General features: G+C 50.2%; 1 protein-coding gene across 4 annotated transcripts; it reads right to left on the bottom strand.

Annotated features, from left to right (window-relative positions):
- LOC103662620 (ILK associated serine/threonine phosphatase) lies at positions 1-22537 on the bottom strand. Of its 4 annotated transcripts, none has more exons than XM_040638612.1 (12): positions 22422-22537; positions 14426-14491; positions 13895-13951; positions 10976-11095; positions 9678-9804; positions 7452-7558; positions 6980-7073; positions 6650-6737; positions 5200-5321; positions 2393-2512; positions 474-555; positions 1-271 (listed from the first exon to the last, which is right to left on the bottom strand). In XM_040638612.1, the coding sequence occupies exons 1-12, from the start codon at positions 22474-22476 to the stop codon at positions 128-130; spliced, it is 1182 nt and encodes a 393-aa protein (XP_040494546.1). In that variant the 5' UTR covers positions 22477-22537; the 3' UTR covers positions 1-127. The 4 variants fall into 4 exon arrangements, with proteins under 4 accessions (XP_040494546.1, XP_040494567.1, XP_040494559.1 ...); XM_040638633.1 differs by having other exon boundaries at positions 14403-14491; positions 22422-22479; XM_040638625.1 differs by lacking the exon at positions 10976-11095.
- Positions 22538-22843: the final 306 nt, after the last annotated feature.

Below are 22843 nucleotides of genomic sequence, written 5' to 3'. Positions count from 1 at the left end.
GAAAAAAAAAAGAAACCTTTATTTACAACCATGGGAGTCCCACAGGAGTACACGAAACACACAGAATGTGCACACACACGATGAACCTGTGACGTCGATGCCATGCCGCGCTTCCGGCCCGCCGGCCTCATGGGGACCCTATCCGCACCACCATCACGGTGACGTTGTCGGCCGAGCCCCGCTGCACCGCCTTGCTGGCCAGCCTGTTGCAGGCGGCTTCGTAGCGGGCGTCCATGGCGGGCTTCCCTTCCCGGCTCTGGATCTTCTCGTCCTAGAAGGCAGGAGAGGGGCACCAGTGAGCGGGGGATCCCTGCCCCCCTTCGAGAAGCCATCTCCACGAGGAGGTGCTGCTCTCTAGCCGCCAGCAGGCAGGCAGTTGAGTCCCGCGGTGGAGTTCACAGTGGCCAAGTGCCCCAGGGGACACACCACAAGCGTAGCTCCCACGGCGGGTCCTCGCTGCCAAGCTCTCTTACCTCCAGGCAGGACAGGATGAAGTTCACGGCTTCTTCTGGTGTGAAGACCTTGAAGAGGCCGTCGCAAGCCAGCAGAATGAACCTACAACATGGACAAGAAGGATAAATGGGCTGTGGCAGCAAACTGCACAGGATAGCTTGACGACGGAGGTAAAAGAATACTTGTCCAGCTACTCAAAGGCTAAGACATTTTTTTTGAGAGTGAGAGCGCGCACACATGCGAGGGGGCCAGGAGGGGGACGGGGAGAGAATCTCAAGCAGACCACACTGAGCACAGAGCCCGATGTGGGGCTCAGTCCCACGACCCTGAGATCACGACCTCAGCCACAATCAAGCTGGTGCCCCAGCCAAGAATTTAAAAAAAAACAATTTAACTTTTATGATGCAGAGGTTGAAACTACTTAAAAATATTTACAGTTATGGGGGAAAAAAAACAAAACAGGCACCCGGGGGGCTCAGTCGAGCGTCCGACTCGATTTCAGTCAGCTCAGGTCATGATCTCAGCGTCGGGTGTTCAAGCCCCGTGTTGGGCTCCATGCTAGGCGTGGAGCCTACTTAAAAAAATTTACAGCTATGATATTATCCATCAAAATTGGGACTACTCTTCTGTTCACCAAGAATACAATTACGGATGAACCCAAGTACCAGGTGCTGCACTTTCTTAGATCAACTCGAGAAAAATCATGGGATGAAAACATCAGGTGTTACGGCAAATACACACTGAATTTCTACCACCACATGACAGCGCAGGCCTACATGGAAGGGCCTCGGGCGCTCACAGCCCTCATGAGCGCGCTGTGAGAGTCCGGGGCGCAGGCGGCACAGCCAGCTGCCTCCGCCGTCTGACACGGGATTAGCTCCCTTTCAAAGCCCCTCCTCTGGACTCCTACCAGAGCTCCCGAACGACGGAGGAATGACCCGAGCTTCCCCACAGCACTGAGGCAGAATCATCATTCTTTGCTCACCGAACACTCACTGATCACACGGTGTGGCTGGAACCCAGCAGGCACGAGGCCAGGCGGGTGCCTGCCCCCTCCAGTTTGGTGACAGACCCGAGCGACCTGTCCCACAAACGCACGACTACCACCCAGAGCAGGGGCGCTAGCACAGTGCACACAACAGGGGCCCGGGGCACGGTTCAGAGAACCAGAGGGGCTGGGGGAAGCGTCCCAGGACAAGACCCCAAGGTCGGTAAGATCACAGCAGCCGTGCAGGCAGAGGCAGGAGTGGAGACCGGGGAGAGGCTGAGCAGGCAGGGCCACGGGAGGCTCCCTCGCACAGCACAGGGAGCAGGGCTAGCAGGGGCCCCTCATGAGCCTCCTGGCCCTGCCTACCCCAACCCTTGACAACTCCTCATGGAGGGCTTCCCCTGGCTGTGGCCGGGCAGGGCGCCCTCTCGGCGGGCAGCTGGGCATGGCCACCTTCTTCCCCACTTAGCCCAGCTCCGCTTCAGTACCGCTCCTGGTTCTCTAGCAAGCATGCGCTAAACTTCAAACTCCTCAGCGCAGGACTCGGGACCCTTCATAACCCGGCCCCAGAGCACCTGCTGCCATTCCTCCATCACTGGCATCTGCAGGGCCGGGTGTCCTACTCCCCTACTGTAATGGCTGTGTGTGTCTTCCCTCTGCTGGAGAGCCCTTCTCCTTTCTCCAACAGGGATGTGGCCCAAGTCTCCCAGAGCACCCCATGCCCCCTGACACACGGTGCCGGAATCACCCACTCAACATGTACGCTCACCTAGCTGACTGGGGAGCCCACAAGAGCAGAAACCAGTCAGCCCATCCCTGCACCTCCAGGCCCGGCAGTGCCCCCGACAGGGCCACCCCCGCCCACTCCAGGTTTGGGATCAAAACTACAGGTCGGGAAGAGACACGAGCCCCTGTGTGCGCACCCCCATGCCTTTGCTATGGTGCCGTTACCTGTCGTTGGGGGTCAGCTGGCAGCGCCTGATATCCGGCACGGAGGTGACCCCGCAGCGCTTGTACTGCCCGTCCCCGATGGAGCGGGACACCTCCAGCACACCCAAGACACGGCCGTCCCTAAAATGAGGGAAACACAGAGACTCCATCTGACAGCTCACGGGTTCACAGTACCGACAGTGGACCTGCCCAGCAGAGTGAAGGATGGGGCCTGCGCCATCTGCATCATTAACCAGCATGGCCGTCTCTCGGCCTCCGTACAGAGACGCCTGCATACTTTGTGCGGGACCTGCACGCTCTAGATCAGGGAGATCAGGAACATCCCCGCTCTCCTCGGTGCCTGAGCCCAGCCGCACCCTGACGCGGCCCACGGCCCAACCTGCCCATCTGCCTGCGGCCGAGCTGGACCTGACAGGCCTGGGCAGGGACCCGGCTTTGTTTTTGTTTTGTTTTGATACTGATGCCCCTTCAGGTGACTGAGCAGGCGGCCAGGATTAAGAACAGCTGGAAGAGAAGGATATTTTGTATTTGCACCTAACCAGACTTGGAAAACAGCTGAAAGTGACTAGTCCCAGATTCTGAAGCAGGTTTTCTTTACGTGGCCTACAGACAGGATCTACTTTAAACTGGATTAACTGTAGCATTCTGCACATTCAACTTTCACCCGTTCTCTTTTTAAATGAGGCAGCCAGAGATAGGGAGGTGACCTCTAAACAGGACGCATGTTCTATGAGCAGGGAAAGAGCCCCGGCTCGGTGCCCCCACGGACAATTCTGGCGGGTCAACGAACTACGCAACCTCGGGCAGCTGCGAGCTCCCAGGCCCCCAGACCCTCACGTGTGCAACCAGAGAAGGCACACAACAAGGCACGTGAGTGCTCAGCAAACCCCAACGCTGTCGGAGATCTGCAGAGGTCTCCCAACGAATGAGCGCTCTGGAGAGGCTAGGCGGACGCGTGCGGCAGGAAACGCCTCATGGGCCTGGGCCACCGCGCTGGGGTCAGGATCCGGCCTGGCCGCCGGCACTTCACTACGGCCACAAAGGCACCCTCCGAGGGGGCACAGCTGAGTCACCAGCAGACCTGCCGGCCACTCTTCTCAACGTATGATCACTGCAATGAACAGCAACAGGGGTCAGAGGACACAGGCGCCGACCCGAAGCCCGAAGGGTGGGCCGCCTCTCAGGAAGCAGCACCAAGTGACCAAGTGACGAAGTACTGGGTGTGGACCCCCCCCACCCAAGTCACGAAGCTGGCTTGTTTCAACAAGACTGGGTTCATGCCGCAAGCCCACAGAGGAAGCACGGAACAACTCCCGAGCCACACCGCAGAAGCTGCTGCTCGCATTCCCGCTTCCCGGGCCGAGTCCCGCCCTGCCGGAGGCACAGGGGAGAGGGGGAGCCCACGGAACCTCGGACTCAGCAGAAGCCAATCACCTATACTTCAGGGCACCACGGACAAGCTGACCGCACTTGGCCTGAGTCCTTCAGGCCCGGCTTTCGGCAGAGAGGAAGGGCACACAAGCAACTTCGACAACCCACGAGAGAACAGGGATCTAGACCAGGCGGGAGGAAACCCTACCACCGGAGTCCTCCTTTCCTGAGGGGTTGTGTCTGTGACCCACCTTCACACTGGCCAGCCTCACATACGCACACAAAGCAAATAGGGCAAAATGTTAACTACTGAATCTAGGTGGTTGATGTTGAAATGTTTTACTCTTTAAAATTTTTTTCTGAAAAAACTTTCAAATGAATCTTTTAATAATGCAAGTGGGAGGGTGTGGAGGAAAAGGCCCAGCAGGCCAGCCGTGCTGCTCGGAGCCTCCTGCCCCTCTCCACCGCGAGGGGACCATCCTAAGCCACACCGTCCAATCGCGTCTCTAAGGCACCCAAACCCTGCTCTTAATTACGTGCAGACTGGGAAACAAAGTAACTGTCAGCCCTAGGACTGTCAATGTCAGAGTATCTTCACGGAGTTCAGGCGAAAGCAGCATTTTGAAGTTCTAAGAAACTTTTGAACAAACTCGAAGAGCTCTGACTGCTCCCCAGAGAGCCCCCACCACCACCGGCCAGAACCTGGCTAGAGCAGCCACAATGAACAACGGGGGAGAAACTGCCCTTCCAAGGACAAGCAACTACAGTCTTACATGGATACCTTACTGCTCTCTCGCCCCAACAGAACACAATATCCTAATGGTCAAACTGTAAAATGAACCAGAAGACGCTCTGGCCAAACTTCTAGCACCATGTCCTTTAAGTGGAATTGTCCTGCGGTACAGAGGAGACATTAGCCTCCATCAGCTACCTTAGAGACACGGCAGATCTAAGCTAGGGCAGGCATGTGGTCATCAGAGACGTCCGGAGGTGAAACGGGGCCACAGACAGAGCCAGCCAGGCAGGGCCCTCTGTGCCAGGAAGCCTAGAGACACTGAGCACATGCTACAAAGACCCACTGTCTTTACCACTTCAGATTTTCTCTCTGGAGAATTTGCCTAAAACTGTAGCTTATTCAGTTGTGACAAATAAATAGTATTTAAGAAAGTTCAGAGGCACAGAGAAAATGTTGCAGACGGAGAACTTGAATTTTAGGCAGGCTTCCTCTTCTGCGAATGCAGGGAGCCATGTTTCCAGTACCCTCTTTTACTCAGCACCACCTGGACATAATGTGAAATCCTACAACATCCATTCACCTGCTTCCCCAGGTTAGACCTCGGACAGTCTCGCCTCACTGCGGACCGCATCACATGGAAGGTTCTACCCTCGGAGGTCCACCGCCCTCCTCCCCGGGAGCGCCCGCCAGTCCCCGTCACCTGACGTTCCCTCCAGCCTTCTGTATTCTCATTCGCTCTTCGTACTGTGTGGGATTATGCTCCTTGCTGAGGCTTAAGGCTGCATGCTTTTGACTCTCCTCATTAAAACGACACAGGATTGCCTGGGAACGTGGAGATTACGACAGTCAGGAAACTCAAAATTACCAGGTGAAGACAAAGCTTAACAATGGAGTTTCAGATTCCACCTCCTGCTGACAAATACGAGTTCAGAGGATCAAGCAGCAAAGGAGTGTCCCAGCAGTGAGGGGAGAAGCCCTGCTCTGCGTCTCAAGTCTGGGGCCAGCACCGCTGGCTGAGCCCCGCGCCCCTCCACCCCCTCCTCAGGTTGCTGTCTTCTCGCCTGGGACACAGAAGGGAGGCACCTGCCAAGGACCAAAGCCCTTCCAGGTGGCGTATTCCGTGAGTCTACAGGAGGCAGAGATGGGGGGGGGGGTGACCACGGGCGCCTCCAGGCACTCCACCGCCATGTCTGCCACACGGTAACTTCTGGGAAAACCTCAGTCTTACAGAGGAGGAAGACAGGGCCTGGAGAATGAGTATCATGCCTACAGTCACAGAGCAGAGCCAGGATGCAAATGTGGATCTGACTCCAAAGCCTTTTTTTTTCTTCCGCTGATTTTACATGTCATTTGTTATTTAGCCTAAACACATGTGCACCTGGGACCGTCTACTAGAAAATCCCCAGAATATAAGACCCACTCGCGCAGGGACTGCCTGTGATGTTCACTGCTGGACCCCCCGTGCCTGGCATCTATTTAGAAGTCCCTCTGTAAAGTGATGGGGGTGGGGCAGCAGGTCTGCAGACGCCACCTCACAGTGGGAAGGGTCACCTCACCGCCGTGACTGCTGACAGAGTGCAAGGCTTGCTGCAAGAGGAATGGAAAGGACCATCAGGTTCTGAGGGGGGGTGAGCGGCGGGGAGCCCGGCTGGAGGGTGCCGCCCCCCAGCTTCAAGTCACTCCCCACATCTGGGGCTGGAATATGGGTGTCACTAGTGGGAAATAACTGGGTTTTCTTCCGTTGGCCATGTGACCTGGGCTCTGGAGAATGGCATATCAACTAGCACTCCTCCAACTACTTTTGACTTTTTCTGAAATCACGATGATTTTGGGAGGCAAGGGTTAATGCTTTACATGTATTACTGTCTGAGGTCAGAGAAACGCAGCTGAGAAATATTTAAGCGACTGCACACTGACGGCCTACAGCACCATCAAACCAGAGCGCACACACACTTCACAGGGTGTAAGTGTGCCAAAGAACAGACCGCCTCAAGCGTGGCTGCTGGTCCCCCACCCAGACCATGGCCTCTGAGAAGGCCCCGGCTGCAGCCCCACGAGACAGACTGCAGCCGAGCCAGCACGGCTGTCCTGCTCCCCACGCGCCGGCCAAGGGGCCGCCCACGGAGCAGGATACCCGACTAGCCACATACCCGACTATCTCCGAGGTTGGCGATATAGAGAATGTTGTCTACGGCCAGAACACACGTGGCAGTGGAGCCATCTTTCCAGGCAGGCTTCCTGCAGGGAAACACGTCAGAGGTATGGTCACCACCAACGTGCTAGCAACTTCCAGAGCTGACTGCTCAGTGTCTTTTACACTTGAACATGGAAAAAACCTCTTTTTTACTGTTTCAGATTTAGTTACGAGAGCTTACTACTCAGTGGTACGTACTCTTCAGACAGCGAGCACGGATACTCAACTATCAGGAGACCTAGAACACATACACGCCGCTCACACGTCTTTATGTGGCCGCACTTACTGGCTTGAAGCTTGTTTAAGGAACTCTTCATCAGTGTGCTTAAAAGTGTCCAAAAGGCATCTCTTCACGGTTTTCTCTACACTGATGACATCTCCTATTACAGAAGAACAAGACAACAAACTCTTAGGAAAGGAAATTCTCCTTTTGCTGCCATTTTGTTTTTGTACTGTGACCAAGAACATCGCCACTTCCTCACCTGTAAGGCAGGGTCATCTGAGTTTGGTCTATAGTCTCCCAAGCGTGAAGGCAAGACACACACGCATACGCAAACATTCCACACCAGGTGCCATCACGCAGACACGACGTCCTATGCCAGCACCCTACACGGCACCACCTGCTCACCCCAAGAGCCCGCCCCCCCTCAGCCCCACTTTCAGAGCTACTAAGGGCTCTTTCCAACCCGTCACATCCTCCTGACTTACACGAACAACAAGCACCAAGATGGACACAAACTGATTTAGTTCAGTCCCACCTTTAGGAAATTTCCTGATTAAGTTCTGATGCAAATTCTGGGCAGCAAATTTTGAGGCTCGAATTCCTCCGTGTCCATCAAAAACAGCGAAATATGAAACCCGGGTACTGGAAGAATGAATTGATGGTTAGAGGGATTTTCACAAAGATTGCTCCTCTCCACTAAGACCTCTAGATCTTTTTTTTTTCTTTTACAAGAGAATGCGCATGAATGTGCATGGGGGGGGCGCCAGAGGGGGAAGCAGGCTCTCTGCTAAGCAGGGAACCCGACATTGGCTCAATCCCAGGACCGCAAGATCAAGACCTGAACTAAAGGCAAGACACTTAACCGACTGAGCCACCCAGGCACCCCAAGGCCTCTAAATCTTATCTCAAACAGTGAGCATTAACAAAACAGAGGATGTCCCCTGGTAAGATACCACGCTGTCACAAATGAGAAAAAAGGACATAGCATCAACTCAGACAATGTTGAAATAACTCTGATGTTATTTACATTTTTATTGTTTTTTAAAGTTTACTGATTTAAGTAATCTCTACACCCAACATGGGGCTCCAACTCACAACCCTGAGATCAAGAGTCGCACGCTCCACCAACTGAGCCAGCCAAGCGCCCCACGTTTTTAACTTTTAATTTAAAAATGCCATGAAAATGGGGGTGCCCGGCTGGCTCAGTTGGAAGAGTGTGTGACTCTTTGATCTCAGGGTTGTGGGTTGAGCCCCACACTGGGTATAGAGATTACTTAAAAATAATAATTTAAAAAAAAGTTGACTCACATTTTTTTTCAAAAATCAAGATTAACTGATCTTTCACTGAAGACTAGAACTTCTATTTAAATCAGATTTAGTTTTATAAGCTAACATACCAATAAAACAGTTACTGACTTAAGACAATGAAAAACATCTAAGAGAGCAGAGGGTAATTCCAGAATCGTTCTTCAGACTGATCCAGCATCTACCTCTCAAGGCCCTTCGTACCACTCTTATCCCTATTCCCCTTCCAAATTTTGCCAGAAAATGTGCATATATGGAACAAATGCCATTAATGATCTGTTTTGAAAAGGAAGAATGCAAACGCGTATGAGAAATGACATTTACCGCACAGAGCTGCTTTTTCAAACGCGTTTCCAGTTCCTTTTCAATGGAGACATCATGAGCCATGGGAAAAAAAAACCTCATCTGGTTCCTAACCCTGAACAGTTCTCTTATGCATGGTACTTGCTCAGTACGGTTTAGTGATTCCAGTGAGACACCCCCTCCCCCCCCGGGGCTCTCCAGAAGTCCCTTTCCTCGCTTCAGAAGTTAGTCCAAAGCACACTCCAGGTCAGCAAGGGCAGCCTAGCAACAGTAAGCGTATGTGTACATACAGTCGCTTCCGCACATGACTGGGCACCCTGCAGGGACCTCACTTCCTCGACTGGATAAAAGCCACCGGCAGCAACGGCCCCAGCACACTGTGTGTTACTGACCAGCTGGTGTCGGTTGGTGAATGTAACATACAGGTTACGTGCTCATGGAAATTTGCTGGTACACAGACTATGTAATTACGTGGCAGACACACGATCGTATATGTAACGCAATGCGTGTTCATTTACCTTGGCAGGACATGGCCTACCTTCTCATGGTTTTCCTCCATGCCTAAGAGCTTATCCATAGGCTTCATTTTAGTTGGTGCAGTTGCAGGAAAATTTTCACTGTTTTTCTTCTCCTTGATGCCATTTCTGCTTCTTGTTCTCTCTTTGGGCCCTATAACACTAACTCTGCTTGATTCCATGTGTGGCTGTAATTGGCACCTTCCCACTCTACCTACTAGCTCAGAGTGTAGACTACTGTCTGCTGGAAGCTCTCCAGATACCGATGAAGGACACCACACCCCGAAGACCCAGCATGTGGAGCCCCCATTCCCGTGTAACGTTTCTCAGCTTTGGCAGGAATGACACTGGGGGTGGACGACTGCTGCAGGGCTGTCCTGTGTGCTGCACGGTGTTCAGCAGCATCCCGAGCCCCCCCTGCCAGATGCCGGTGGCACACCCCTGCATGTGACACCCAAAGATGTCAGGGAGGGGCAGTACTGTGCAAAATCACCCCAGCTGAGAACCACTGACCCCGAACCAAGCAGCCCCAGCGATAAGGGATTCTTTCTAGTAAATACAAACTGAACACGGTCCAACCCTCCAGTCAGAACAGAGACTTCGGTGCCAGCCAGGCTCGTCCGAGCACGGACACTCACATGAGGGACGATGGGGGCCTACACTCCTCCGTGATGTCGTTCAGGATGACGTGGGCGTCCTGCATCTCCTCCCGCTCGCCCTTCCGCTCAGCCACATAGCCCTTCAAACCGAAGATCGCTGAGGAGGCTAAGGGAAAGAGAACAAAAAGCCAATACAAAACTGTGCTCTGCCCTCCAGAAGCCCTAGGCCCAGAGCAAATGAGAGGGAACTTTGGCTGTTTTACTCAGTAATGCCCTAACTGGGCACATAAAGAAGCTGTACCCCTCAAGCCCTCTATCTCCCAGCTGCACGCCTGTAACTCAAATCAGACCCGTCTGGACAAGGACAGTCTCCCGAAGGCTGAACAGGGAAGAGGCCTCAGCAGACAACGGCACGTTAGTACGGACGGCTCTGGCTAAGGCACTGAGTCAAAGTACCAGAGCAAGGAATGTGCGGTCATCCCGAATCGGGGCAAGGAATCACGTACGCATCTAGTCCTGTCAGTAACTAACGAGGGCAGACAAATTCTGAGTTTAGGGAAATGCCAGTAAGTAGAACTTATCTCAGGTGCCCCGCTGGACATCTGAAAATATCGATTTCCATGCCTGAGGCTGGTGAAGACCTTGAACAAATGGGAAGACAGTTGCTTCTCCTCTACCGGAAGAAGACAAGGATGAAAGGGCCCACCGGAGGCTCAGCAGCCTATTTCTATTTAACAGCTAGCTATTTAACGGCTAGGTTAGGTCCAGCTCACTTTCGGACACTGTAGGGCTTTCGTCTGGCATCTCTGGGGCACGAAGTGGTCTGGTACAGTGCGTGAACACTCACCGCTACCTCTCTCTAGCGGATACCTCGCATTTCTTCCCTACTCTGACAAGTTACAAAGCTGACGACAAATTCCTACTGCTTTTTCCGGCCTCAGGCTCTCTCTTGGGACGCTGCCTACGAAGCTAACCACCGGATTCAAAGTGCTCATCAGCAGGCAGTGAACAAAGACGGGGAGTCAGAGAGGACGCGGGTGCTCAGTAAGCGAAGTGCTCGCTAGAGAAGGGCAGGTCAACCACCTGGGCTCTTCCCCCATGAGGAACGAATGTAGGTTTCGTGTCTGACCAAAGGTAGGGTCATACATGAACGGGGGAAGTAAACAGAGGCAGCAACAGTAAACTCAGAAATCTGTTTGCAAAAAGGGAACTCTTCTGGCTTCTTAAACACAGACATAAAAAGGAAGCGCCATAAATCAGAAAGCGGAGCTTGATTTTGCTCTGGGTTGTTTTAAAATACGAGGTCTACTACATTTGTTTTCAAACTGTCTGAAAACCTTTACAAACTTTCTTTTCCACAAGCTCTTCACTGCCATTCTTCTCTTCTTCAGGGGCTTTTCTCTTTGCTCCTTTCCCTTCGCTCTTTACCGTCTGGGACATCGAAGTGTCAAGGGGACCTGGACACAAGGAAAAGCCAGGGAGACACAACTGTAGACTGGCAGAAAAATCCCCCGCAGACCAGGCTCCGCCCCCGCCCCCAGAGACGACACGACGGGGCGCACGAGCAGAGAGGCAGGCGCAGGGGTCACAACTATGACCTTGAGGGGTGGGGCAGCGTGCTGGGGAATCAGCAGGGCAGGGGACCACAGGTCAAGGTCCGGGTCCTGCTCAGACCAACTGTGAAAGGACGTGCAAGGGAGGGTTCTCCGTGGGGCTCTGTTCTGGGGCTACGGCACACACACGACGTCTCAGAGCCACGGGCTCTTATTTATAAACAGGGAAGTTTCCAAAATCTGCCAAGTGACACATCCTAAACCAGTCAAAAAAGGAGGAAGTGCCAAAAGGGGTTTAACATGAGGTAAACGTCAGGCTTTGGGAACTGCTGGTATCGTGAAAGGCAACACAGGACTGCTGCAGCCGTTCACACTTGCAGAGGGAGGAATCTGTCTGCACTCGAAGCCAACGCTAAGAGCGCCTGCAGTGTGAGCCCGTTCTGAGAGGAGAAAAGTCTCGTTTCAAGTCCCGGTTCTGCCACTCACGGAGACGTGCCCTCGAGACAAGCTACTTAACCTTCTGGCCTCAGTTTCTTCATCTGTGACACAGGGAGAATACGGTCATCTCGGAAGGTGGCTTTAAAACCGTTGGGGACGAGGTATGTAAAGCACTTAGCACGGTGCCTGGTTCATGACATATCCCATAAATGGCTGCTGCTGTCCTAATAAAGGGCTCTATGTATTCTCTGCAGTTCAGCATGAAAGCAGGCAACCCTTACTCAACCACTGTTTGCCAGACATCTCTGAGCACTGAGAAAAAGGGAAAAGAATGTCCCTGCCCTCAAGAAGAGTCAATTACTTGCAAAAGGATAGACGTCTGCAACAGCAGAACACAACACCACATGTCTGGCCCCACATAATCAGGCACGTTAACGGAGAAAATTTCACGGATGTTTCCAATACACTGTCCCCAGAGGTCTCTCCGGTAGCCTCCTGTCACTTACTGTTTGTTCCAGCTTTCCCAGTGTGTATGTAAAACAATCTTCCTCTCTTTTAACTTGCAAAAGAGAGACATTTTTATAGTTTTGTTGTTGACTCCTGATTGAATCACAGTGTAGTCAGAGAATGTGGTCTGTATATGAAATCAGTTCTTGGGGGCGCCTGGGTGGCTCAGTTGTTAAGTGAAATCAGTTCTTTACTGGGACTTACTTTACGGCCTAGAATGTAGTCGCTTTTTGTAAATGGTGACTATGTCTTCTCAAGAAATCCAATATATTGGATGCAAGGTTAGATTCTATATCCGAAAAAATCAAGCTTGTTAATAATGGTGCTGAAATCTCCTAAGTTCTTACTAGTTGACTGTCTTTTGAGCTAAGAAGAACTAAGACATAGCTACGGTAAATTTTATTTTATTAAATCTGTTAAGAGCCCTTTTGCACACATTAACTTTCATTGTAAGAAAACTATCTTGGGACGCCTGGGTGGCTCAGTCGTTAAGCGTCTGCCTTCGGCTCAGGTCATGATCCCAGGGTCCTGGGATGGAGTCCCAAGTCGGGCTCCCTGCTCAGCTCGGAGTCTGCTTCTCCCTCTGCCCCTCCCCCTGCTCCTGCATGCTCTCTCTCCCCCAAATAAATACATAGAATCTTAAGGGAAAAAAAGAATACTGTCTTTATTGGGAAAGTTTCAGGCTTAACTGTATAGGTCAGTATAGGTCCACAGGCCTGAAAACCTGAGAATTCTGGTGTAACATGATTGTAATAACTTTCTCTAAATACAGGAACTATACTAATTTAATCCATACATTCTAGACCAATCCTGATAATTTTTATGTAATGAATTAATAACACAAAAAAACTCCTTGAAAAGCAACAAGTGTTCCACCTGATGACATAAGGAAGGTTCTTACACTAGAAGATAACCGCAAATGAAAGCAGACAGCCTGCACCCCCCACTGTCGCCTCCCTCTGTCCTGTGCCCCCTGCCCTGCCCCAACCTGGGGGAATTCCACGTGAGAAGCTCTCAGGGGCTCATGTGGACTAACACATTCATCACAGTGACAACCGACTGCAATCTGCTCTGCTTTCCCCTCCACCTAACTGGGACGTAAAGAGGAAAACACATTTACAGGAACAAGTGGAACCAACATTAATAGGCTTGACGAAAATGAAATCAAACCAATAAAGAGATTCTTGAGAACACGTAAGGATTGACCGAAAATACTCAACCAAGGTCTTTAATTTCAAGAAAATTCCTGCACGTGGTCTGTACCAGTCACTAAACCAGTGTCATTCAGATTTCATTTTCTTAAGATCAAAATTCTTTTTAATGTTAGTGCCAAAAAAGAGAAGACTATCTGTATTTACAGTTTCAGGGATACTAAAAGTTTTTTAACTTTCAAATATTCAGATACTTCTGCTGAATATACTTGAGTCTGTCAGGAACAGACAGGCAGAGGCAGACTCAGATTTTTTTTTTTTAATGTTAGTAAGAGAGTTCAAAGTAAATGAATGAACTCTTAATTCTTAAAGTTATTTGCAAGAAGTTGAACCCCAAGTAAAAAATAATCACCAAAAAGTGATGTAGCATATAATCTTTTTGCTTCCACCTGATGGTGCCTATGTTATTTTATTTTAATAAATCTTATGCTACACTTAATGTCATCCTAAACCCTGTTAAAATCTATTAATAATTAAGTTTTATATAAGGATAAATTTTGTATGTATCATTCCCATCAACACATTGAATTTTTTCCCTACCACTTACCTGAATCGCCACTGCTGGCTGGTGGGAGATCATCAAAAAGCAAAGGTCCCCCTGACCCTGAAACACAGCAGAACACTTAGTGAGCCCACAAAACCTGGGTGAGGCTTAAGTTTCAGAATCCATCCCACCAGGACACCTATGCAGGTCATTGAAATAAATTCAAAACCTCTCGTGTCAATCCAGTGGCAACTCATACTTCGGTAAATAATGTCTTGAACCTATTTTATTTCAAGGTCCTCTCAATTCAAAGGAAACAAATATCTGCCTGAAAGAGTTAAATCTTATTTCAGCTAGTAAAATAAACACTCAAACGAACCGGAGAAAACTGCTCAACATTTTTACGCAGTTCCTCAGGGCTAGCGACTAGCGGATTTTTTTCTGCCTTACCTGATGCCATGGATTCAAAACTTAAGACAGTCCAACACCTAAAACATCTGTGTGTTGAAAATGGGGGAAAGGGAGAAAGATTCAGACAACTACAACCCCAGGATGACACGTTGACACACACCTGGGAGAGCCTGAAGACTGTACCTGAGTCAGTACTGCTGGCCGGAGGGAGGTCATCAAAAAGCAGAGGTCCTTTCTGAGCTTCTTTGCCTAGAACACAGAGCACCTGCTTAAAGAGCATCTGGTCAGAGGCCAGGACAGGCGTGCGAAGGGGGAGGCCTTTTGAGATGTTTGCTATTAAATTCAAATTTTCTCCTCCTTGTTGGACCAAATTCTAAAAAGTTATTTTCTCAACAGCTAAATACAGACATTTGCTTCCAACAGTTATAGTCAACACAAATGCAATGAAAGATGACCCAACATGTGTCTGAAGGGCCACTGGGTATGTTGAGGAAAACAAATATTTTTCTTGATAATTTCATTCCTTATGTGAGCAGCAAACATCGAAAAACCTTTAAAAAAAAAAAAATGAATCCTGGGAAGAAAAATACTGGTTCTAGGACAAGAAAACAATTATTTGGTCCCTCAAGATAAAATGCCAAAGACAGAGGGATCTCTGTCTGACCAAAGACCTATGGTCTTAAAAAGTCCGATTTTAATAGCATTCTGAACGGACCACCCACTAGAACTCAAACAAACGAGCACAGGGAAGGTGAGAGGCTGACGGAAGCAGATCTGTGAGAACTTGGCAAGTCCAGCACAGTGCCCACTTCAATTACTACCTACCACGAAAACGAAAATTTTCAGATACTCCAATATAACCTCAGGAGAAAGCCAAGGACGTTTTTTAAATCTAAAAACCTGAAGATTTACACACCAAGAGGACCGGTCTTAAATGTTTTTTACTCAATTATCCCTTTCCACCTAAAATTTAACCACCATTCCTTATTCTCCAGCTTTCCCAAAAATTTCTATTTAAGCTATTAAATATAGGAACTGGTACACAGGAAATGGGGGAAACCAAGGGCTGAAGATGTGGATGTGCACATTCCCATCCTATGAAGTTTGTCCCACCTCTTGTTCCTCAGAGTTCAAGTACAGAAATGTACTCACTTAAAAACCGGTTCAACTGTATGCTCCGAAAGGCTCATCTCCATCGACCCTTTCCCTTTGCCTCTATGTAGAAATGAGCTGGGCATCAATTCTACTTTTTTCTTTTTAAGACTGTATTTATTTACTTATTCATTTGAAAGAGAGAGAGAAAGCACACGCGCACAGGAGCAGTGGGAGAAACAGAGGGAGAAGGACACGCAGAGAGCGCTGAGCGGGGAGCCCCACACAGGCAAATCTCACGACCCTGAGACCACGACCTGAGAAAAATCAAGAGTCGGACACTTAACCGACTGAGCCACCCAGGCGCCCCCAATTCTACTCTTTTAAAAACAGAAATTTAGGGGCGCCTGGGTGGCTCAGTGGGATAAGTGTTCAACTCCTGATCTCAGCTCAAGTCTCGATCTAAGGGTCGTGAGTTCGAGCCCCATGCTGGGCTCCATGCTGGGTGTGGCGCCTACTTAGAAAATAAACAAATAAATAATAAAAACAAAATAAAAACAAAAATCTAATTTAAAATTTAGAAACTCCAAGGCAAGTAACTTCTTCAGGAGTTTTTAGGTCAAAAGTACCTTAAATACCTTATAAATTCCTGATTTAACAAAAAGTAACTTGTCCGCTTTATACCCTAATTCAAACGGGAAATGTCTACTCCATTGTACTGTTATCCCTCAGGATTTCCCAAACAGACTAAGTAACTATAAATACTTTCATTTTTCTCACAAGTGACACAAACACTCTATAAGAGGTATTCAAACAGCAGCATCACGAGCACATTAAATGGTATTAGAACAACCATTTACTCACTCTATAAAGCTCCTCCAAGAATCCCTAATATTCCAGCAGGGCACTTCCAAGAGGAACCCAAACCCAACTGGATCTAACCATCAAATGCCCATTCTCCTCACAGACTCAAAACCGTACGGGACGACGCAGAGCAAGTGCACTACGTTCAGTGGGGCCAGAGAGCCGGGCATCTGGGGAGAGAGAACATTAAAGGGAGGAGGCCGACCTGAACAGCAACCAACCCTTGGGTCAGGTCAGATTTTAATTTCCGAATTAAACTACCCATCTAAATCGGGTCCTTCCACTGCCAATGTCCAATGGGGGAAGTCCTCCTTCCCAGGTAGTACATTTTCAGTTCTTGCAAGCATTCGTCTCCACAGAGCTTCCAGGTTAGCACCAGCCTGGCCTCTGTCCTTTGGCTACAACTCTGAAATAGTACCCCGATGTGCGCACCACCCCAGACAGTGGCCCATCTCCTCGCGCCGAATCGAATGAGCCTCCCCCTCCTTCTTTCTCACTCTGGAATACTGTGAGTGCTATGTCAATTAAACACAACGAGATCGTCTCCTTTTTGTTGGTCACAACTGAGAACGGCTCTTAAGAATAATGAACATTCACCGCTGCCAGGCACTACTCCAGTGCTCTCTACAAGTGGCCAGTGCACTCAATCCTCACACGAGTTTTATGAGGTGGGTACTATTACTGCTGTTCCTTCCTGACGAGGAGACTGAGGCAATCAGGTGAAACTGAGGGAGACCGGTGAGAGCGGCCGGTCCAGTCCAGGCTCCCTGGTTTCCCTCCGAGCTCCTGCGCGGTGCCCCACGGCCGCCACACGCCGGCTCCCTGAGCCCTCCGGCAATCCTACGAAGGTAATCCCAAGGTTCCTGATCTCTGGAATACTTTCTGCATCACTGAAAGGATCACTTAGAATAGCCTGTATTTGGATTCTTAAAAAAAATAAAAATAAAAACCTGTGGGGCGCCTGGCTGGCTCCGTCAGCAGAGCACGCAACTCTGGATCTCGGGGTGGTGAGTTCGAGCCCCATGTTGTGTGTAGAGATTACTTAAAAATAAAATCTTAAAAAAAAAAATCTGTAAGTGACAGATGCTATAATGGAAACGTCTGATTAGCCAGAACCTTACATTCCACTTCGGATAAATAGTAATCCAAAGTATTTAGACAGAGCGTGAAGACAAAACTTGGGAAGAAGGCCCCCTGAATTCTAAATATAAGACCTGAATAAAGAATGAAACAAGACCGGAGACCATTTTTCATTACAGTTAATCTCATCTTGGTTTGTTTTGTTCTGTTCTGAGTTATCCATACTCTGAAGCTAAGTCTACCGAAGGTGCTACTACACGCTGCGCAGAAAAATACTCCCGGGTTGATTATATTCATGTTAGCTAAAGTTGCTGTGTACAATAAAGATCAAATATTCTGCCTCAACTGTTCTTTATACCTGAATTTTTTCAACTACAAAAGCAGTGTACCTTTTCCAAACACCGCAGAGGCATTAGAAGAAGACCCGCTTTCCCCCCAAGAAACGGATCAGTGTGCACGTGCCACAGTCTACGCTGATGCCCTTGTGTGTGCTCGCGCTACTGTTTAAGGGGCAGAAGCGTACTGTATACAACACTCTCCATGTGCGCCGGTCGTGTAAGCCTCCAGGCATGTTCCAGGCCGGCACACCTGGGTCTAACTGCTCTCTCCCACAGCCACGTTCTGTCCTGTGTGGGAGGCACCGCCACGCGCCCGCCCAGTCCCCGTACGGATGGGCATGCAGGCTGATTCCAGTTTCTCACACGACAATATCACAGTAAACGACCACGGACATATATCCCTGCTTAATCTGCTAGACGGCTGGCTCAAAGCGGAGGAGTGGTTTAAATCTGACAGATGCCCAAATTTGTTTCCAAAAAGTGGTGCTAATGTCTACCCCCAACATACTTTATGAGAACTTCCGTTTCTCTCCATCCTCACCGCCAGGATACCAATTTTTAATCTGCTGGTGAAAACACAGTGCATCAGTGATTTGCTATTCCTTTCCTCAGTGACTCAGGAAGCTAAGCACTGGTTTCGGCCGACTGGCCATTTGCGTTTCTTTTTCCATCAACTGTGAGGATACAGCCTTTGGGCTACCTGTCTTTTTCTTACTGATGTGTTTGAGCCTTTCATTTATTAGGGATCACTGGTAATGTGTACAAAATTATTTTTTTAAAGACTTTATTTATTTAGGGGCACCTGTGGCTCAGTCGGTGAAGCGTCCACTTCGGCTCAGGTCATGATCACAGGGTCCTGGGATCGAGTCCCAGCATTGGGCTTCCTGCTCAACGGGGAGTCTGCCTCTCCCTCTCTCTCTGCCCCTCCTCCCTGATAATTCTCTCTCTCAAATAAATAAAATCTTTTTTTTTTAAAGATTCTATTTTTTTATTTGACAGAGAGAGAAACAGCCAGTGAGAGAGGGAACACAAGCAGGGGGAGTGGAAGAGGAAGAAGCAGGCTCCCGGCAGAGCAGGGAGCCTGATGCGGGGCTTGATCCCAGGACCCTGGGATCACGCCCTGGGCCGAAGGCAGATGCTTAGTGACTGAGCCATCCAGGCACCCCTCAAATAAATAAAATAAAATAAAATAAAATAAAGAAGAGGGTTCACATCCCTCAGAACTATTAAAAAAATTAGAGATTCAAAAAAAAAGATCTTACTTACTTATCTGAGAGAAAGAGAAGGATAAATAGATTCCCCGCTGAGCAGGAGCCCAACGTTGGGCTCCATCCCTGGACCTTGGGATTACAACCTGAGCTGAAGGCAGACACTTAACCTACTGAGCCACCCAGGCGCCCCTACGAAATTATTTTGTTTGTCTTTTGCCTTTGTGGTATTTCGTCCTGCAGAAATTTGTATTTTTACGTAGTTAAATCCATTTTAATTTCTTACGAGTTTTTTCTTGCTTACCCTTGAAGTTTTACAATTAGTGTTTTTTTCTAATATCTTAAACTTTATTTTATATTTAGATCTCCAGAGGTTTTTTTGGAAAGTATTTTGAAGATAGCCTACCATGTAATATTTACTTAGTTCTGACATCTGACTGCTGACCATCAGTTTTAAAGTACAGTGGTGTAGCAACCTAGTAAGTGAAAGAACCACCCTATAAAACTGATTGTCAGGTATAAGCTGTTGATCTTAAAGACATCAATGTAGCATTTTTATGAGTATGATAGAGCAGAGAAGTTTCATTCCTGTCTGATATGGGCATACTTCCTCATTTAGGTCAACTCGCTACATACAAAAACTTGATTCACTCAGCAATCAAATCTGTAAGTGCTGGTGTGAAAACTACTCATTTAGCACAAAATCTGAAAATATTTAATGCGTTCCTTCTACATTTTTCTTCAGACCATAAAAATTAAGAGGCCTGGAGGCAGGAACATTAGACGGAATGTTTAAAAAAAATCAAAGAACAAAATACACTTAATGTGATCTGAGCAGTTCCTTCCTTTGGACACCCACAAAACCCAGTTAAGAATGTATTTCTTTTTTCCTCTTAAATAGCTGTTACGGTTAACAGCTCATATACTAACATCTAAGCACTAGCATCCACTAAGCACTGACCCTGCCGCACCTGCACTAAGCACGGAGCATGCAGTACTCTAGCACCAAGCATACAGTACTCTAACATATGCGCTAACAGGAGGTGGCAATCCTACTTTACAGGTGTGGTAACACACAAAGTAGAAGGCAGTTAGTGGATCTGAAACCAGTTTGATTGTATGTCCAAAACCACTCTTCTCTGGGACTGTGAAAATGACTAGGTCTTTACTGCTCCCGGCATTAGCACCTGCACATCACGTGTGAGGGTCAGGGTGGTGCAGTTTTGCTCATCTTTCCATTCAGTTTATGAAACCAACCTTATTTTCCTTTCATTTACTCCATTTTCAATTTTATCAACCAATATCACCGATTTTCTGAAACAAAGTATGGCATTTAAATTAATTTTTTTAAATCAGTTTTTTCACAAGATAGTGAAATCAGATTCTGTTCTTGTTCAAATGATTTTTTTTTTAACCCGTTAGATCTCATTTTGTTAGTTTTAACAACTGCCTGTCAAGATAACTTTGGATCACGGGGCGCCTGGGTGGCTCAGTCGTGAAGCATCTGCCTTCGGCTCAGCACATGATGCAAGAGTCCTGGGATCGAGCCCCGCATCGGGCTCCCTGCTCTGCTGGGAGCCTGCTTCTTCCTCTCCCACTCCCCCTGCTTGTGTCCCCTCTCTCACTGGCTGCCTCTCTCTCTGTCAAATAAATAAATAAAACCTTAAAAAAAAAAAAATAAAAAGAACTTTGGATCCCAACTCTGTCACTCACTTTAGTACTTATCCCACCCAGCTTCCTGTCATCTACAAATTCAGAAAGCATGCCTTCTTTGTTTTTAAAGCTACTTTTTAAAAAATACACCCAGCCAAGCAGGGCCTGTGACAGCATCAGTGCCCTTCCCACAGCAGGGAGTGAGCAGGGAACAGGGCTTTAAACATTGTGCAGCCGCTCTGCTGCCCCGGCATCTCAGGCAGGGTTGGAGATGCCCTCCTCACTCACTGTGTTTGGTGGCAAGCTGCCAAGTATCAACTTGTAAGAGTGAGGAGTTGTCAAATTTTGTATCATATAAAGGGTGCCTTTTCCTGAGCAGACAAGTTAATTTCGGGTAAAAAGTTATGGAGATTTTTTTCTTTAAATGACAGGCTTACAGGCACCTCTGCAAATCCAAACTCTGCCCCAAACATATTCAGAGAGAAGGTATACTCCATCAACGGGTAAAAACAAAACAAAACAAAACTTCACTTACAAAGCCAAAGTTTTCATCTACAAGTAGAACAATTTTACCCACAACTAGAACAATTCAGAAAGTGAATGGCTAAGGACAGTTATTGAGATGTTTCCGAACCATCAGAATGGTAAGTAGAGAAGAATAAGGGCCATTACTAGGAATAATGGCCCCATAAAGACTGGCCGGACCCTGCACGCCCGACAAGCAGAATCCAAGCCCCGTGCAGGGCAGGACCACACCATCTCTAGAGCCCAAGTTCACCACTCCTCCACACTGGTACGGTCAGGCAAACCAGAGGATTGAACGCCCCCACACACGGGTCCCTGGCCTACAATCTCTGCAAATCCCAAGTCTACCCATCGCCAGAGGCCCAATTCCAGCTCCGCCTCCTTCCCCACTTTTTCCGGATGGACTACAAACATCACTCCTCCAAGGCACTCCGCGTTTCCCGCAGTCCTTAACTTTTGCCAGTTCTAATTATAATCATTCATATTTAAGGTCTTTGCAACCAAAGCCTGGATCTAGTTCCCCTTCCTATTCCCTCCAACGGCGGCTTCCAAAACCACGGTCCCCAGACTCCTCCTGAGCTGGCCAGTCAAAATCCCCCGGGGATTTAACAACACACATTCAGGACCCTACCTTGGAGGCTTTCCGATCTAGTGGACGGAGGGGAGCCTAGAAATCTGAACTTGTTGTTAAAGTTTTCCAGGCCGTCTGCCACCGAGATAGGCTTAGACCTGCGGCCCGCGGTGGAGCGGCCGCCGAACGCCCTGCATGCGGAAGTGCCAGGAAGTCCCGCACAGTTACACCCGCAGCGAGCCCGGCGCACTGGACACACGGCGCTAACAAAGGCCTGGTCCCAGGCTGCTCGTGCGTGGAGCTCCCGCACCGCCCAGGCCGGGCGCGCAGCAGACGAGCGCACCTGCGCCGGTGCTCAGGCCTTCGGGGTGGGGGACCGCGGACCCGAGAGAAAACTACTGCGAAAAGTAAAATCGTAGGAGCGCGGAGGACGAGCCCTCCGCTCTGGGCCTCAGACACACCATCGATGACGCCGGCGGCGGCTGCGGCGCAGGGGGTAAACACAAAGCCCCCGGCAGCCCCGAACCTGCAGCCCGGCCGCAGTCACCTCCGCGGGGCCGGCCGGAAGGGCGCGGGGCCGGGCCGAGCGCGCGGGCCTGCCGGGCCGCCCTCCGCCGCCGCACGTGCGGGCCGCACACAAAGGACGCGGCGGCCGGCGGCCCGCGCCTCGCTCGCCGCTCCCACGCCCGCCCTCCTCCGTGCGCAGCGGACATGGCGGAGGCCCGCCGCCCGGGCCCCAGGCAGGCCGCGCTCGCCCCCGCTCCGCCCCGCCGCCGCCTCAGGCGCCGCGGGCCTCCAGGCCGCCGCCGCCCGCCCTCCCCTCGCCGGCCGGGCGGCCACCCGCTTACCGACAGCCGGGCGCGGCGAACGCTCGGGCTCCGGCAGGTCCCCGAACAGGTCCATGGCCGAGGCTGGGCGGCGGCAGCGGCAGCGGCGGCGGCGGCGGTCGCGCAGCCCGCGGGCGGCGGCGGCGGCGGCGGCAGCAGCAGCGGCAGCAGCGGTAGCAGCGGCGGCAGCTGGGCGGTGGCGGCCCGGGCGCCGTCAATCACCCGAAGGCGGGCCCGAAGCTCCACCAATCGGCGCGCGGCGTGGCCCGGCCGCCCCAGAGTCCTGCGCGCGGGCGGGCGGGGCGGGGCGCATGCGCGCAGGTTGCGTTCGCCTGGGTGGGCGGAGGCGACGCCGCTGCCGCCACGTTCCCCGCAGGCGCAGGGGCAGACCCTTACTTCTCTCCTTTGGCCTGGTGTCAGGTTCCTAGAAGGCCGGTGTGGGC

The sequence above is a fragment of the Ursus maritimus genome, unplaced genomic scaffold (genome assembly GCF_017311325.1).
Source record: "Ursus maritimus isolate PB19 unplaced genomic scaffold, ASM1731132v1 scaffold_1, whole genome shotgun sequence".
NCBI lineage: Eukaryota > Metazoa > Chordata > Mammalia > Carnivora > Ursidae > Ursus > Ursus maritimus.
Note: the sequence above shows the minus strand (reverse complement) of the source record. Positions and strands in the feature narration are given on the sequence as shown.